This window comes from Molossus molossus, unplaced genomic scaffold (genome assembly GCF_014108415.1).
Source record: "Molossus molossus isolate mMolMol1 unplaced genomic scaffold, mMolMol1.p scaffold_m16_p_5, whole genome shotgun sequence".
In the NCBI taxonomy this organism is placed as follows: Eukaryota; Metazoa; Chordata; class Mammalia; order Chiroptera; family Molossidae; genus Molossus; species Molossus molossus.
This window is the reverse complement of record NW_023425388.1, coordinates 29,409,229-29,427,044: the sequence shown is the minus strand read 5'-3', so window position 1 is coordinate 29,427,044 and position 17,816 is coordinate 29,409,229. Positions and strand designations below refer to the sequence as shown.

The 17,816-nt window shown below is 36.9% G+C and overlaps 1 protein-coding gene across 8 annotated transcripts in view; it reads left to right on the top strand.

The window, feature by feature from the left end:
- IFT80 (intraflagellar transport 80) overlaps positions 1-17,816 on the top strand; it is a 124,747-nt gene that overhangs the window by 101,758 nt on the left and 5,173 nt on the right. For 6 of the 8 annotated variants that reach the window (XM_036242778.1, XM_036242777.1, XM_036242784.1 and 3 more), the window contains 4 exons: positions 1,228-1,399; positions 2,575-2,664; positions 2,768-2,940; positions 11,307-11,430. In XM_036242778.1, the coding sequence (XP_036098671.1) occupies positions 1,228-1,399; positions 2,575-2,664; positions 2,768-2,940; positions 11,307-11,430 (559 nt within the window). Of the gene's footprint in view, positions 1-1,227; positions 1,400-2,574; positions 2,665-2,767; positions 2,941-8,070; positions 8,130-11,306; positions 11,431-17,816 lie in introns of those variants that run through there. The other 2 variants (XM_036242780.1, XM_036242783.1) reach the window with 2 other exon arrangements.

The window sequence follows — 17,816 nt, the reverse complement described above, 5'->3', positions numbered from 1 at the left end:
GCAAATATCTTTCACTGTACTCAATAAAATAATTTGTTCAGCTAAGGCTAGCTCAGTGAGACTTAAGTGATGGAACCAAGTTGAAAGTGTTGTATAATACTATTAGGTTTATTTGCTCGTTTCTTAAATGAATATAATTTTCAAGCGTAATGTTGTTTAATGGTATCTCAGGTAGTTTTTTTTTCTATGTGGTTTAGTGATTTTTAAAAAAATATGTTTTTATTTATTTTTTTAGGGAGAGATAGAAACATTGATGTGAGAGAAAGGCTGCCTCCTGCACACTCCCTACTGGGGATCAAGCCCACAACCAGGGCATGTGCCCTGACTGGGAATCTAACGGAGACCTCTTAGTCCATGGGACAACGCTCAACCCACTGAGCCACACTGTCCAGGCTGGTGTAGTGATTTTAATATAGACACTCTTAAGATTTTTTAGTGATATACAACCTTGTGACAACCTGTACTCTGTCCTGGATTATCACTGACTTTAAGACTTTCAGGAATGTATGTGTTCTAAAATGGAATTCAATCTAGAATTAAATTTTGAAATTAATATTAAAGATTAAAAAATATAAAATTACTGTAAAGTTTTTAAAATGTTATATGCTTCAGAAAATCAAATACATTTATAATTCTAAATTCTCTAAGAAATAGTAAGGGGATCTCTTACTCTTGACAGAATAGGAATACAAAGGCTTTTCAACTCTAAACCTTAGCTTAACTTGTAAATTTATTTTGAGTTTACCTTTAATATTTATGGCAAAACCAGACAGGCATCATTTAAAAAGTTTTTAAACTAATGAAGAGATGTTAGTCTCTTAAAGTTCACCTCTTTTTATGGTGAGGAAATAATCTTGAAATCAGCTTGATTTTTAATGGTTTACACTTTAATATTTTAAAAGCTCAAGCTAAGTGATTTAATCATTTGTGTGATTTACCTTAGGACTGAGGGGAAAAATGTCATTTGAAGTGCTTTTAGGAATAGCTCTCACATATGTAATAGTTTTGCCACACGAAATAATATGTTTTTTCTCTAACTGTATATAAAAAGTTAGATTCAAATATTTATTTGAATATATTCATTCTCCATGGAATTAACTTTTTTGGAGGTGCATTTTGGAAGTTGGATACTTCATTAATATGTCAGGGGTCAACTCCCCAAATTGAATATATATGAAAAATTTACTCAGAATATAAATTGCACTTTGCCTTTTTTTCCCCCTACAGTGAATTTAGTAAAAATCCCCATATTGTGAGTTTTGTTGGAAATCAGGTAACTATAAGAAGAGCTGATGGCTCACTGGTTCACATCAGCATATCACCGTATCCTGCTATTCTCCATGAATATGTAAGCAGTTCAAAATGGGAAGATGCTGTAAGACTTTGTCGCTTTGTTAAGGTACTTACATTTTAGATCCATAATTGTGTATATACTGTGTATTGATTTACACGATACGTTTGTGCAAGATGAGAAATGATAATAGTTAAGGGAAATTGGGATCATGTCTCTTTTTATAAGTGAAGATATGAGTGACACAGGGGGATAAATGCTTTGTGATTTATTCTCCGAAGAAGCTATAATTTAAATGGGCATGTTCCCCATCCACAAGTGGAACCTGGACCTTTCAGTCCCAGTTCACTAGCCACACCAGCCGGGCCTGTGGAACTTCTTTAAAAGTCAGGTTCCCAACTTCTACCCCCACAGATATTTTAATTTCTTAAATCTGGGGAGAGGCCTGGGCATAGCTTTTAAGTTCCTCAGATGATTTGTGCAGCTAAGGTTAAACATCTGCTTTAGGTCAGCATTTCCCAGCTTGGTTGAATCTAGGATTTTCTAAATGTGTTTGACCACAGAACAGTTTTGTTGAACACCAGTTAATGTTCCTTAGAATACACTCTTGTGGAATGACTTTTCGGTGTTTTTTCTTACAATGGGATGTTGGTGGCAATCTGCTCTAATAGCATTATCCAAGAACCTTACTATTCCTGAAGTTCCCTGTATGTATTCTTTGACATCTCATCAAAAAGACTGAAGGGTTTAAACCTTAAGCTATCTTAAAAGTATATTGTGATTTCAAAAATAAATCTTTGATACTTAGAAAATTTAAAAAATTTCATTCACATACTTGTTCTGTATGTGTTATTTATACATTTTAACAAAAAGTAGTCACAGTGAAATTTCTACATCATTAATTTATTGAATTATTCATTCTTTCAGTGCCATGCGCAGTAATTTTTTATTTTTATTCATTTATTTATTTAAATCCTTACCTGATGATATTTTTCTATTTATTCTCAAAATGGGAGGGAGGGGAAGAAAGAGAGAAACACTGATGTGAGAGAGACACATCGATTGGTTGCTTCCCACATGAACCCAACCAGAGCTAGGGCCCAAACCACAACCAAGGTACATGCCCTTGATCAGAATCGAACTCGTGACTCTTTGGTCCAAGGGCCGACACTCCAAACCAGCCAGGACACTTTTTTATTTTTAATTAAAATATAATTTTACTTTATCACTGTTTATTTTAAAACTTCAGCCATATAGTTAAGTATGCTCATATTTCATTTTAGGAACAAACCATGTGGGCTTGCCTAGCTGCTATGGCAGTCGCTAATCGAGATATGACTACTGCAGAAATAGCCTACGCAGCAATTGGTGAAGTAAGTAATATTTACTAATGTGTATAGGTGTGTGTGTGTGTGTGTTTTGCTATAATTTGTGATATTTGTCACTATGTACTTCAAATATTTTTTCTTTTATTAGATTGATAAGGTTCAGTACATCAATTCTATAAAAGATCTTCCATCTAAAGAATCAAAAATGGCCCACATATTAATGTTTAGTGGGAACATACAGGAGGCTGAAATAGTACTTCTTCAGGCTGGCCTTGTTTACCAAGCGATCCAGATCAATATTGATCTCTACAACTGGGAAAGGTAATAAAAATAGTTTTTATCAATTCCAAAACTAGATTAGTCTCATTTTTTTACCTACCACTTTAGTACATTACATTTTTCACTGTATTTAATAGTTTCCTAACACCACAAAAGAATTTATTCATGTTTATATTTGTGAGTAGTTTGTCATTAAAGATTTATGCCTTCTCTGAACTTGTGATTGATTAGAAGTTGGGGTGTGAAGAAGAAAAGAGAGTCTAGAATGTTTTCCAAATTTCTGATTTTAGTAACCGAATAGGTGAAAATAGTAATTTTAGCAGAAAGGGAAAAGACAGAAGTTCAGATTTAGGCATATTGAATTTGAAATATTTGTGAAGAAATATATGATAATAGTTGATTAAAAGGACCAGGAGCTCATGGGAAAGGTCTGAACTAGAGTTGTAGATTTTAGAGTCATAAGGAAGTAGATGGTAATTGAAGCCAAAAGAATGGATGGAATAGACTGGGGAATGTGTGAAGTGAGAAGACATCAACAACATTTAGAGGATGAGTGAAAGAAGAGAAATCCACTGGAAGATTGGGATAAAGCAGTCAGACAGACAGAAGAGCCGAGAGATTTGTGATGTTAAGGAAGAAAGATGAAAGGGTTTGTAGTAAGGAGTGAGCGGTAGTAACCTTCCTCCCACAATTAGGCTTTGGGACAGATTGAGTTCTAAGACAGAGTGGCATGCTGCTTCTTCCCTGTGACATATTAGGTTCCACCACTCATTCTTAGGTACGTGTCTCAGTGAACAGGGTTGTAGTGCTTATATATATACATCTTGACCTTACTGTTATAAAAATGGCATGCCTACTTTTCTAGGTTAGAAATGTCTTTCATCATCTTTGTTTCTCTCTGGGCTCAAGTATAACCCATAAATATTTCAATTACAGGCCCCTTGATTGGAACTTTTATAGATATCCTATCTCTACCTTTCCCTTGACTAGAAGTAACAAGAATAGTAGATAGTGAATTTTGTCATTGACATACTATAGTGTCTTTATTTAATGTAGGCACTAATCTATATACTATTCATACAATTCAGTCATTCTGTTCTTTTATTTGAACAACTTTGTTGTCATTGTTTAACTGTACAAAGGATCATGAAAAATGTTTTTGGTTCCACAACATGAGTAAGTCATTGCCCTCTTTAATTTATTCTTAATTCATAAATTTTAGAGTAACTAGTTTAGAAAGAGACAATATGAATAATATGTTTTAACTTCTATATTAAATAACTAATAAAAATTGTGTATACCATTACCAAGCTATGACTTACATGAGAAATAGGGAAGAATAATGTTTAAAGTCTTTTTTCAACCAATATTTTAAAGAAAATATTTATGTTGGTAAGTGTTTGACACTCTGAACACTATACAATATGTAAAGAAAACTTTTAAAGATCTTTAGCTCAAAAAGCTTACAATCTAGTTAGGAATTCTATTTTATTATCATTAATACTAGGAATTTGAATGAAACTAGACTACTATCTTATACAATACACAAAAATGAACTCAAAATAGATTAAAGACTTGAATATAAGACGTGAAACAATAAAATACAAAGAAGAAACACAGGCACTAAGCTCATGGATATTGGTTGGTCTGAGGTGTGACCTTGACCCCCAAGGCAAGGGGAAACAAAAGCAAAAGTAAACTAATGAGCCAGGCCAGTGTGCCTCAGTGGTTGAACGTCGACTCATGCATCAAGAGGTCGCCGGTTTGCCCTGGCCGGTTTGGCTCACAGTTGGAGCATCAGCCTGCAGACCGGAGAATCTTGGGTTCGGTTGCCACTAAGAGGATGTACCTTGGTTGCAGTTTGTCCCCGGCCCTGGTTGGGGTTGTGTGGGTGGCAACCACTGGATGTGTCTCTCTCACATGGATGTTTCTCTCTCTCTCTTCCCCCCTCTCTCCCTCCTGCTCTGTCTGAAGATAAAATACAAAAATGTCTTTGGGTGAGGATTAAAACAAACAAACAAACATCACTAGTTATTAGGGAAATGCAAATCATTATTACAATGAGGTATTATCTTATTTAATTAAATTAAGGGATTTAATTAAAAAATAAAATAAAATGACAAGACAGTAAAAATAAATAGTGAAGCTCTATTTATTGAGTACTTATGATATGTCAGGAATTGTGTTAAACACTTTCCATATTTTATCTTATTGGTTATCACAGCATTTTACAAATGATGAAACTGAGGCTTACTCAACTTGGTGGCAGATCTAGGATTTGAACTTAATCTTTTAATATCTAAGAGGACCTGAATTATCTTAGTACCATCAAGCAATTAGATATGTACTGTTGGTACCACTACATATACTGTAGTGGTACCAACAAATTATATATGTGTGTTGTTGTTAATCCTCACTGGAGGATATTTTTCTTTCCATTGATTTTTAGATAGAATGGAAGGGAGGGAGGGGGAGAGAGAGAGAGAGAGAGAGAGAAGCCTCGATGTGAGAGGGACACATCAATTAGTTGCCTCCCACACAACCCCCACCAAGGCTGGGGATCGAACCTACAACCCACACACATGCCCCTGACCAGGAATCAAACCAGCGACCCTTCAGTCCGAGGGCCAAGATTATAACCACTGAGTTATAAACTGTCTGGAGCCGCTTCTTAAATTTTTTAAATTGGATTGATGTTTATCTTTTTATATTTGCAGATTTTTACATCATCTTCTCCCTTTCAAATTATAATTATACACTTATTTAAAGACAGAAACAGCCCTGGCCAGTTTGGCTCAGCGGTTAGAACGTCGGCCTGCGGTCCAGAGAGACCCGGGTTCGGTTCCCGCTAAGGGCATGTACTTCGGTTGCAGTTTGTCCCCGGCCCTGGTTGGGTTGTGCGGGTGGCAGCCACTTGATGTGTCTCTTTCACGTCAATGTTTCTCTCTCTCTCTCTTCCTCTTCCTCCCACTCTATCTGAACAAAAAATGGAAAGGTGTCCTCGGATGAGGATAAAAAAAAAAAAATTTTTTTTAAAGACAGAAACATTTTATATTACATATACATAGTAGGTCTTAATATTCATGCTCTTATTCTCTATGCATTGCCGTTAATCATTTTGCAGTGCTCCTCTGTAAACATTAAGGGTAGATTCATAGCAATGTGTCAGTGTCCTAACAGGAAGATGAGGATATTTGCCTCAGATGGCTTCTATTGATAACCTTTAATATTTATAAATAACATATTATATGCTATATATAATATATATGATGCCCTCTGAAAATTTCTTGTACCTCCTTGACCTAAATGAAATGTATCTTCCCAGAGGACACTGCTTCTTCTACCTATCCTCAAATGGAGTCAGTTATTTCTGACTCCACATTTCTTAGGATCTGGATGCGAATGGAGTTGGTGTCCTTTTTGCTTCCTTCATTTTTATTTTCCTGTCTTATAAAATCTGATCCTTTGGATTATGTCTTGTGACTATGCTTATTTTCTGCTGTAAATTCAAGTCTTCCCTATCATTTCTGTATCCTGCTCCCTGTCCCTCCCCTCTCCCTCACCTCCAATTTTCAGCAAATGACCCTACCTTAAGATGTAAGATCTCAGGGAGAGGGAAAACAAGAAGGGCAAAGAGGATTTAATGGGGAAGGAATGAACGCTGGGTGCTCTTTCATTCCTCCTGTTTACCTGACATCTCCCTTTCCTGTACTTCTGGCTTTTACATTAACTATAAACCAGTGGGTTGGTCAAGTGCTGGTAGACCTTTGTGTCTACCTGATAAAGATCCAGGAGTATTGTCCCAGGATTCTGATTACTATTATACACTTAAAATTCCCAAATATGCATCTCTCATCTAGCCCTCTGACCTGTCTATATTTGCTTCTAGCATCTGGCTATCCAACTGTCTACTCAACATTTCCATTGGATGCCTCATATGTTTGAGTTCAAATTTATATTTTTTCCCTCAGAAACTTGGTCCTCTTCCAATAATTTATATTATCTTTTCAGTCTATGTATGCAAAGCTGGAAATCTAGGAGTTACATTAGACATTTTTCTTAGGCTTCACCCCCCGCACCCCAAATTACTAACTACTTTCCCTCCCATATACCTCTGACTCTCACTCACTTTACTACCAGTACTCTTGTATAAGCTGATCCAAGTTTTTCTCAGTATAACATTATCACTGATCTCTCTGCATCTGCTCTTCCTACCCATTCTTCACACCGTAGTCATACTGATCTTGTCCCAATGTGAATCTGATCATGTCTCTCTTGACCTCTAGCTCATTTAAATGAAACCCATAGTTTCCCATCTCTTTTAGCATAATTATCAAGGACTGAGTAAAAAATGACTTCAAAAACCAACAGAAATTATTATAGCTACTAAGAAACTTTTATGTATTGTCTTCATTTACAAATTCTACAGATACTTCTGTAGAATAAAACACTTGGAATATTTGTTCCTATTTCATATTTATTCATTTAACAGATATTTACTGAGTGCCTGACATGTCAGGCATATTTAGACATTACATGGAGATCTGCTTTTTTAAAAACAAGTCTTTTGGTGAAGTATCTGGTCATTTTAAGTGTACTTGTTCGAAAAGTCTGTTACATAGGAAGAGGGCAAAAGTGGAGGTTAAGAATGGGGGCTTTGGAATCAGACCTGGGTTTGACTTCTGGTTCTGCATGTATAGCTCTGTGATCTTGGACAGGTTACTGAGTCTCTGTAAATCTCAGTTTCCTTATGTTGAAAGTGGTGATAATAAACCTCATGTTTATTGTAAGGATTAAAATTGTAAAAATTTCTTAGCATGCCTCTTGACATGTAGTAAGCCTACAATAAATGGTAGCTATTATTCATTTTAAAATATTTATTGAATGTCTCTCATGTGCAGAATTTTAAGCTCTTGGAATACAGCAATAAACAAAATCAAGTTCTGGGACGACAGTTCTTTTATTCTAAATGTTATGGCTAAGATAAAAAGGTAGGAGTAGGAGTAAGAGGGATATATATTTGGATCCAGTATAAGGATGAGTTTGTAACAGCATAATCCAAAGAATGGATTGGATGATAAATATATTAGATTGCTTTTAAGATCCCTGAACTACTATATTTTAATATGTGTTATTAAACACATTTTAATATGTGTTATTCCATTTGAGAAGCACAATCTTGCTGGTTTGTGCTTCTGTCATTCCTACTTGAACTTGAAAATTGCCTGCAACCTAATAAAATGCAGTCCTTGAAGATTGTAGGTAAGTAAGTTATCCACTTGACATTCACTTTGGACATTTGGTGGTGGTCTGTTCTGAAAAACTTAAGTTAAGACAGGTTGAAACTAAAAACTCCAGGTATACATATTGATTCTTTATGTAAGTATTAATAAAAATAACTTCTCTAGTTCTACTTGCTTCATTCAAGTTATACTAACATATCATATTTTGGAGTTATCTTTTTATATAACTTCTTTATATTTAAAGTCAGAGAAGATACATGGATTTATTCCAGCCCCATAATCTAATGTCACATTTGTTTGGTTGCCAAATAACCATTTGCTAGAGACCTGCTGTTCCCATAACCCTTATATAATTTGGAGTGAATTCCCTCCTAAATGTGGTAAGGAAACATTTTTCACCCAGTGTGTACTTTTAGAGAACATTTAAAATAGCATATATCATTTGAATGTTTATCTTTAGTCTTTGCTTTTAATTAGATAATACATATTTTATAAAAATAATGACTATAGTGATAAATACTTAGTAACTAGTATCTAAAAGCAGGATTAGACATCATATTCTATCCTTTCTACAAATGTATTGATGTTCTATAAAAAAGTATCTCATTGGAATTTTTGAAAAACCCTACCCAGAATGGATGCTTATGTATATTCCCACTTAGAACACTTCTAGTTGTGTGCAATCCAGAACTCTCCCTCATTGTGTACAATCATACAGACAGAATGGGAAATAGAACTTCTAAAGTGCCAAAGGTATGGTTTACCAGAGTTTCCACTTTCACACACACCATTGAAATCAGAGCCTTAGGGATAACAGGGGGATGATATGGGAGAAGGTTAGAAGATTAAGGCAGATAATCTTATCTTTTGATCCTCTATGGATTGTTTTTTGCCATTCCTTATCTTGCACTTTTGTTCCTCTATATTATAATAACTCTCCATTATTTTCCATGTATCCTCTTTTTCTCTGAAAGACTTAAAATCACAGAGAAATAAATGAACTTTGTGAGGAGTTTGTGATGGATAGCAAATACCCTTGAATTTAGCAATATGGTTTATGCCAATATATTTTTTACAAGAAATTGTTGGGCTGAATTTTGGCATTATCATTTGTATTAATGTGACTTACATTCATAATTTTTTCATATTAAGTCTTTAATTTCTCAATTGTCTAGTAACTGTCAGTTAATACACACAGCATATCTAAAATCTTAAAGTGATTATTGAGTTTAGGTCAAACCAAGTCATGCTAAGAATGAAACAGAATAGATTTTCCTATTAAAGAGTCACATGTTGCCAAAAAATCTAGTCAGTATCAGTCTTGTTAAAACAACAGATCTATAATAGTTGGCTCTGCTAAATCATGACTGGTCTATTCAAAAGCTATAAGTCATATTAGAAAGCAAGAAAATTTGATAAACAACTTACTTTTGACTATTGTGATAGTTGTTTCCGATACTTTATTTTTTATTTTATTTTTTAAAGGTATTTATTTATTTATTTATTTATTTATTACGTGCCCCTAGTGGGAACCAACCCGGGACTCTCTGGTCCACAGGCCGATGCTCCAACCGCTGAGCCAAACCGGCCAGGGTTGTTTCTGATAATTTAAAACAAAATGATGGGGAACAGTGTTAGGAGAGCTATACTCTACTGGATTGTTTCTGACTCAACTAATGTGAGTTATATATAGGGTCATAGGATGAGATGCTGTCCAAAACCTGCATACCAAAATCAGCTCTGAACTGAGGATTAATCTTTTCATTCCCACCATATTATCAATATATAAATTTTATGTCTTTGGTGTTGGACTACTGATTTTAGCAATTCATTTACTTCTTGTCTCCTATTTAAATATTACCTTTAAAATAACATATAGATATTAACTAAATTATATAATTTAAATAGCTATTAACTTTTTCTAAGAATCAAATGGCAAAGGTGTTTGTCAAACTTATCCTCAAATTTTATTTTCATAAATTTTTTTTTCCTTTTTTTTTTTTTGTGGTATGTACCCCTAGCGGGAACCGAACCCAGGACTCTCTGGTCTTCAGGCCGACGCTCAACCACTGAGCCAAACTGGCCAGGGCTCATAATTTTTTTTTAATCCTTACCCAAGGATATTTTTCCATTGATTTTCAGATAGAGTGGAAGGAAGTGGGGGGGAGGGGGCGAGAAACAACCCTCACCAGAGCTGGGGATCAAACCTGCAATTCAGGTACCCACCCTTGAGTGGGAATCGAACCTGTGACCTGTTGGTCCATGGGCCGATGCTCTAACTGCTGAGCCAAACCTGCCAGGGTTATTCTCATAATATTTTATTTATTTATTTATTTATTTTTTTATCCTCACCCCAGGACATTTTTCCATTTTTTGTTCAGATAGAGCGGGAGGGAGAGAGAGAGGAAGAGAGAGAGAGAGAAACATCGACGTGAAGGGACACATCGAGTGGCTGCCACCCACACGACCAACCAGGGCCGGGGACAAACTGCAACCGAGGTACATGCCCTTAGCGGGAACCGAACCCGCGCCTCTCTGTATCGCAGGCCTACTCTCCAACCGCTGAGCCAAACCGGCCAGGGCATAATATTTTGAATTTGCTGTATTAATAACATAAATATATCAGTATTTAATTGAGTATTAAACAGAAAAAATTCACTATAAACTTACAAAAATGCTCAAGATAGTTGAACCACTTCCATTGGGGGGAACGTTCATTTACTTGCATTTTACTATGATTTCCATGTATTTTTCAATGAATATTTACCACATATATACTCTAGTACTCACCAAAAAATAAATGAAAGCCAAATCTTCCTTCAGTAAATGTGTAGGTTAGTCAAGGAAACAGATTTATAATAATTATAATACACTGTACGTAGTGCTGTAATAACAGTATGCATAAAATGTTATGGAGCACACGTAAGATAATGGTAATTTATTTCTACAAGGGGAGCTTGTCCAGGAGAAGAGATCATGCTTAATCTGGACATTGAGGTATAAATAGAAATTTGCACGATGGATGAGGTAGGGAATGAGGCTCCATCTGAGGGATGAGTGGAGGGAACAACATAGACCCTTTGTCCCACCCTCTAACCCCAAAACTCTACTGCCCATAGAGGTCAATACAAGCAATGCTGATAATCTGTTTTATTCTCATTATAGGGCACTTGAATTGGCTGTTAAATACAAAACACATGTTGATACAGTTCTTGCTTACCGTCAAAAGTTTTTGGAGACATTTGGTAAACAGGAAACTAATAAACGATACTTGCAGTATGCAGAAGGTGTAAGTATTATATAGTATTTTATAATAATGTATATGTTTTATAATTATATATAATATTCATCCGAATGAGACAGAATTTGAAAAATCCATACCTTAATCTAAAAAAAGTACTTTTTGCCTTATGATGTTATAGTCTTATTTTGACTATATAATTATATTACTAATTTATTTGTTTGTTTTGTTTTTGTTTTTTAAAAAAAAATCTTTATTGTTGAATATATTACAGATGCTCCTCATTTTTTCCCCATTGACCCTCCCCTTCCTCCCACCCCCCTCCCACCTTTTCCCACACTATTGTCTGTGTCCATTGGTTATGCATATAAGTTCTTTGGTTTATTTCTTCCCACCCCCCAACCCCTTTCCCTTTGAGGTTTGTCAGTCTAGCAATGAATTTGTACTTCTTAATCCCTTCACCTATTTCACCCATTTCCCCAACTTCACTCCCATCTGGCAACCAACAAAATATTCTCTAAACCTATGAGAATGTTTCTGTTTTGTCTGTTTATTTTGTTTGTAGATTCCATTGTCGATAGATATGTATTCATTGCCATTTTGTTTGTTCATATATTTTATCTTTTTCTTCAAAAAGACCCTTTATCATTTCATATAATAACGGTTTGGGCCCTGGCCAGTTTGGCTCAGCGGTTAGAGCGTCGGCCTGCGGTACAGAGAGACCCGGGTTCGTTCCCGCTAAGGGCGCGTACTTCGGTTGCAGTTTGTCCCCGGCCCTGGTTGGTTGTGCGGGTGGCAACCACTCGATGTGTCCCTTCACATCGATGTTTCTCTCTCTCTCTCTTACTCTCTCTCCCTCCCGCTCTGTCTGAACAAAAAAATGCAAAATTGTCCTCTGGTGAGGATAAAAAAAAGAAAAGAAAAAATAAAAAAATAAAAAAAATAACGGTTTGGTGGTGATGAACTCCTTTAACTTTTTCTTGTCTGGGAAAGTCTTTATATGGCCATCGATTCTAAATGACAGCTTTGCAGGATAGAATAATCTTGGTTGTAGGTTCTTGGTTTTCATCACTCTGAATATTTCTTGCTACTCCCTTCTGGCCTGCAAAGTTTCTTTTGAGAAATCAGCTGACAGCCTTATGGGAACTCCCTTGTAGGCAACTAACTGCTTTTCTCTTGTTGCTTTTAAGATTCTCTCTTTGTCTTAAACCTTTTGCATTTTGATGATGTGTCTTGGTGTGGGCTCTTGGGGTTCATCTTGTTTGGGACTCTCTGTGCTTCCTGGACTTGTATGTCTGCTTCCTTCACCAAGTTAGGAAAGTTTTCTGCCATTATTGTTTCAAACAGGTTTTCGATTTCTTGTTCTCTCTCTTCTCCTTCTGGCACCCCCAAGAAGTGAATGTTGGCACGCTTGAGGTTGTCCCAGAGGCTCCTTACAGTATCCTCATTTTTTTGGATTCTTTTTTCTTTTTGCTGTTTGGGCGTTTTTTGCTTCCTTATATTCCAAATCAATGGTTTGCTCCTTGGATTTACGTATTCTACTATTGAATCTGTGTAAATTATTCTTTATTTCAGTTAATGCCTCCTTCATTTCTGACTGGTCCTTTTATATGCTCTTGAGGCCCTTACTAAGTTCACTGAGGTTCTCACTAAGTTCATTGAGTATCCTTATAAGCAGTATTTTGAACTCAGCATCTGTTTGGTTGCTTATCTCCATTTCGCTTAGTTCTTTTCCTGGGGTTTTGTTCTGTTCTTTCATTTGGGACCTGTTTCTTTGTCTCCTCACTTTGGCTGCCTCCCTGTGTTTCTGTGTATTACTTAACAAGAGGTATGGTGCTATCTGAGACCAGATGCTGCTTGTTTGAAAGAATTTAGGAAAACCTGAAGCAGGATCCAAGACAGCCAATCCTATGATTAAGCAAGTGGCAACAGCTTGGGTGGGCCTGAAGTTGGGTGGGGCAGAGCCTTAGGGAATCACCAGGGCAGGGCTACCAGTGTGAGCCAGGTTGCTGGAGTCCCAGACAAGGTGACTGTCTGTCGCCCCAGGGTAGGACTCACCAAAGGAACAAAGGCCTCTGACAGCACGTTTGTCTAGTAGAAAGCCCCCTCTCCAGTCCTCGCTCCAGCCCTCGCTCTTGTGCCAAACAGCTCAGTTCTTCCCTGTATGTCTCTGGTGCCCCTCGAGCTGCCTCCCCTCCAAGCTTAGAGGGAGAGAGTCCTATAAGTCCGTGCGCGGGCCCTTTAAGGAGCTGCCTGGGGCTCCAGCCGCTTCAGCTTCCCTGAGCCTCAGTTCCTGCTGGTTTTTCCAACCAGAAGTTATGGGGACTTCCCTTCCTGGCACTGGAACCCTGAGCGGGGCACCTGGTGTGGGACGGGGACCCCTCAGTCCTCAGGGAGGACCTTCCCAGCCGAGGTGTCCTCCTGATTTTTATCCGCCACACGTGGATGTGGGACCAGCCTGTCCCCTCCGCCCCTCCTACCAGTCTCAATGCGGCTGCTGCTTTAATTCCGTAGTTGTAGGACTTCCATTCAGCTTGATTTCAGGCGGTTTTGAATGATGGTTGTTCTGTAGTTTAGTTGTAACTTTGATGTGGTTGTGGGAGGACGCGATACCGCGTTTACCTACCCGCCATCTTGACCGGAAGTCTATATTACTAATTTTAAAAAATCTTACAGCCATGTTTTGATTAACTCAGATCTGTTTTCATAATATCCAGTTTGTGTTAAGGTTGGGTGCTAATTAATATTTTAGATAAACCATATAAATGTCTGGGATAAAAGTTTTGAACTTCTGAATTTTTTCTTGCACCAGCTGCCCTTTCTGCTCCGGGGGAATTATATAAGCACAGAGGGCACTTGCCGTAAAATGGATACATTATTCTAGGGAGCTATGTTGCACCTCCTAAGTTGCCTAGCCCAAGTGAACTTTACTGCCTAGGACAAAGAAGGGTAAACCTTTGCCTTTGAAATTCCAGAACCTCAGATTTTATAACTCCATTTAGAAGAGAATCATTCCAATACATATTAACCCACAAGAAGAGCCAGAACAAGAGTTTGCCCCAGTGCCTAAGGCAGAGGTGATTGTGGCCACCTGGTCACATCCTTCTAAGGCTCAGGCTGCAGAAATAGAGTTTACCTCTAGCCATACAGACAAGAGATTTGTAATCCCAAGACAGGGCCAACTTTTCTCCTAACTCTGTGAACCCATTGATTTCTTAAACCTTTATTCATCTATTTATTTAAAAAATGTATATGAGTACTCCCTCTGGGCCAGGTCCCATGCTAGATGTTGAATCAGATGTGGCTTCTGTATGGTGGAGCTCATAGACTATGTGGGAAGGTTCCTCCTTGTGGGTAGAATAAAATGGAGTGTTCTGATCCATCCTAGGGCAGAGTATATTAAAGGAATCTTGGGAAGAGGAACAATGGTAGGGAGAATGTCCCTCTAGTTCCTACTAAAGCCAATACTGTCAATTTAGCATATTTAGAATAGTGAATGCCATAATTTTTGGACTTCACAACAGTGTTCAGGGTAGTGAACCCAAGAGATCTGTAATGCATCTAGATCCAGGATAGACACAAGTTGAGGGTTTCTTGGTGGAAAATGATGTATTTTATAGGAAGTCCACAAACTTCTTTGTTTTATTCAGAAGTTGTCTTACTGAAGTGAATCCTCTGAGAGTTTGGGCTGTAAGACCTTATTCTAAGATAAACTCAGGTTCCCTGGGTCCTCCAAGGGCTACACTCCCACAGAACATGACAGCAGCCGCCACTACTACAGTGCTAAGCAGACCAAATCACCAGGTCAGCTGATAGTTTTGTCATAGTTTTGAAAATATGACAGTATGTTAAAACTGAGCACCCACCTTAAATTTACTTTATTGTATAACTTTAAAGCAGATTAATACTACTGTTTCTTCATGATCATCACCTGTTGTTTTTTTCAGTATTTTCACATTTGATGCTTTTGAGGACATAGAAAATATAGTTCATACCTTCAAGAAATTCTATTTTAGACAGCAAAAACTTGACATTTTAATCTTTTTTTCTCATTATATATGTATTCAGCTGTTATCAAAAGTATAATATTTCAGCCACAATGGTAGTGGAAATGTTCAAAATGGGATAATCAGAACAACATGTCTTTCTTAGGTAGTTTGTTTTCTTTTCATCCTGAAACTATATAGATTACTTTGACTCCCTATGGCACTATGTTCCAGTTTCCTGTTTTTCTTCTTCATAAATGTAATTTGGAACTTAACTAGAAATCATAAAGCAGTTATTTTAAGATGAAAATTATCTTTGCCTTAAAAAAAATCTCCATTATTTGTCTATTGTAGCCAAAATTGTGATTACGTAAATGCCTTATTTCAGAACTAAGAGTTGAATAGAAAAATATATATTTTTTTAATTTGAGAAATTTATTCTAGATACTCTGAATTCTAGTGGATTCACAGTGCATAATGTTAAAGTTTAGATATATTTAGATACATTTAGAAATGAAAACTTTGATATATATTCATATTTATGAGGCCTGAAATATTTTTTGGCATATCTAGTTTAAAATGTTGAAATTTGGGATTCATATAAGGTGTACTATCTTTGTAGAACCCCATTAGAGTCATTGTACCTGGTTTACAATGGTGTTCAGTAGTTTTTGTAAAATAATTTAAAGTTTGGCCCTGGCCGGTTTGGCTCAGCAGTTAGAGAATCAGCCTGCAGACCAAAGAGTCACGGGTTCAATTCTGGTCAAGGGCACGTACCCCGGTTGTGGTTTGGTCCCTGGCCCTGGTCGGGGTTGTGCAAGAGGCAACAAGTCAATGTGTCTCTCTCACATTGATGTTTCTCTCTCTCTCCCTTCCTCCTACTCTGTCTGAAGATAAATGGAAAAATATCCTCAGGTGAGGATTAAAAATAAATTAATTAATTTAATTTAATTAAACGAAACATTACGCTGGGAGAAATAAAAAAGCAATAAACCAACCAACCAGCACTTCATGAGCAGCATTTCAGAAAGTATAGAGGTTTGAGGAAAAGCTGAAGAGTCAGTGCTCTAGATTTCAGACAAACCACTTTAGTCTTGCAGCTTTTAAGGCCTTATAGTCTGCTTACAAGGACCTGAGATATGAAACCCAGGAGAGAAAATAGTGAGGAATTATTTAGTGATATCTCATTTGCTGGGTAATTAGTTATCACTTGTTTATTCAATATTTATTGAGTGCCTCCTGCAGACAATGTACTCTCCTTGGTGCTTGGGATAGAATAGTAAACATGGCAGACACTGACCCTGGCCTCCTGAAGCTTATATTCAAATGGAGGTGATAGTTAATTATACAGTTGATTGTTAATTTCAATTGTAATAATTACTTTGAAGGCTGTAAGACTTTATGAATGGGGAACCTGACCTAGGGTAGAGGGATCAGCAAAGACTTTTCTTTTTTCTAACTCATCTTTATTGTTGAATGTATTACAGATGCCCCCCCTTTTGTTCCTCATTGACGCCCTCCTTTCCAATCCCGCGCCCCTCCTGCCTTTCCCACCCTATTATCCATGTCCATTGGTTATGCATATATGCATAATTCTTTGGTTTATCTCATTTCACCTTCCCTCCCCCCATCCCTTTGAGGTTCCTCAGTCTAACAACCAATTTGTACTTCTTAATTCCTTCATCTTTTTCACTCATCCCTCCAGTCCCCATCCATCTGGCAAGCAACAAAAAGTTCTCTGTATCTACGAGTCTGTTTCTGTTCTGCTTGCCCATTTTGTTTGTAGATTCAGTTGTTGATAGACATGTATTAATTGTCATTTTATTGTTCATATTTTTGTTGTTCTTCTCCTTCAAGAAGCCCCTTCAACATTTCATATAATACTGGATTGGTGGTGATGAACTCCTTTACCTTTTTCTTGTCTGGGAAACTATATGTCCATCAATTCTAAATGATAACTTTGTAGGATAGAGTAATCTTGGTTGTAGGTTCTTGCTTTTCATCACTCTGAATATTTCTTGCCACTCCTTTCTGGCCTGCAAAGTTTCTTTTGAGAAATCAGCTGACAGTCTTATGGGAGCTCCCTTGTAGGTAACTAACTGCTTTTCTCTTGCTGCTTTTAAGATTCTTTGTCTTTAATCTTTGGCATTTTGATGATTGTGTGTCTTGGTGTAGTCCTCTTTGGGTTCATCTTGTTTGGGACTCTCTGTGCTTCTGGATTTGTCTGTCTGTTTCCTTCACCAAGTTAGGGAAATTTTCTGTCATTGTTTCAAATAGGTTTTCAATTTCTTGCTCTCTCCCTTTTCCTTCAGGCACCCCTATGATGCGAATGTTGGCACGCTTCAAGTTGTCCCAGAGGTTTCTTACACTATCCTCATTTTTTTTGGAATCTTTTTTCTTTTTGCTGTTCTGATTGGGTGTTTTCTGCTTCTTTATATTCTAAATCAA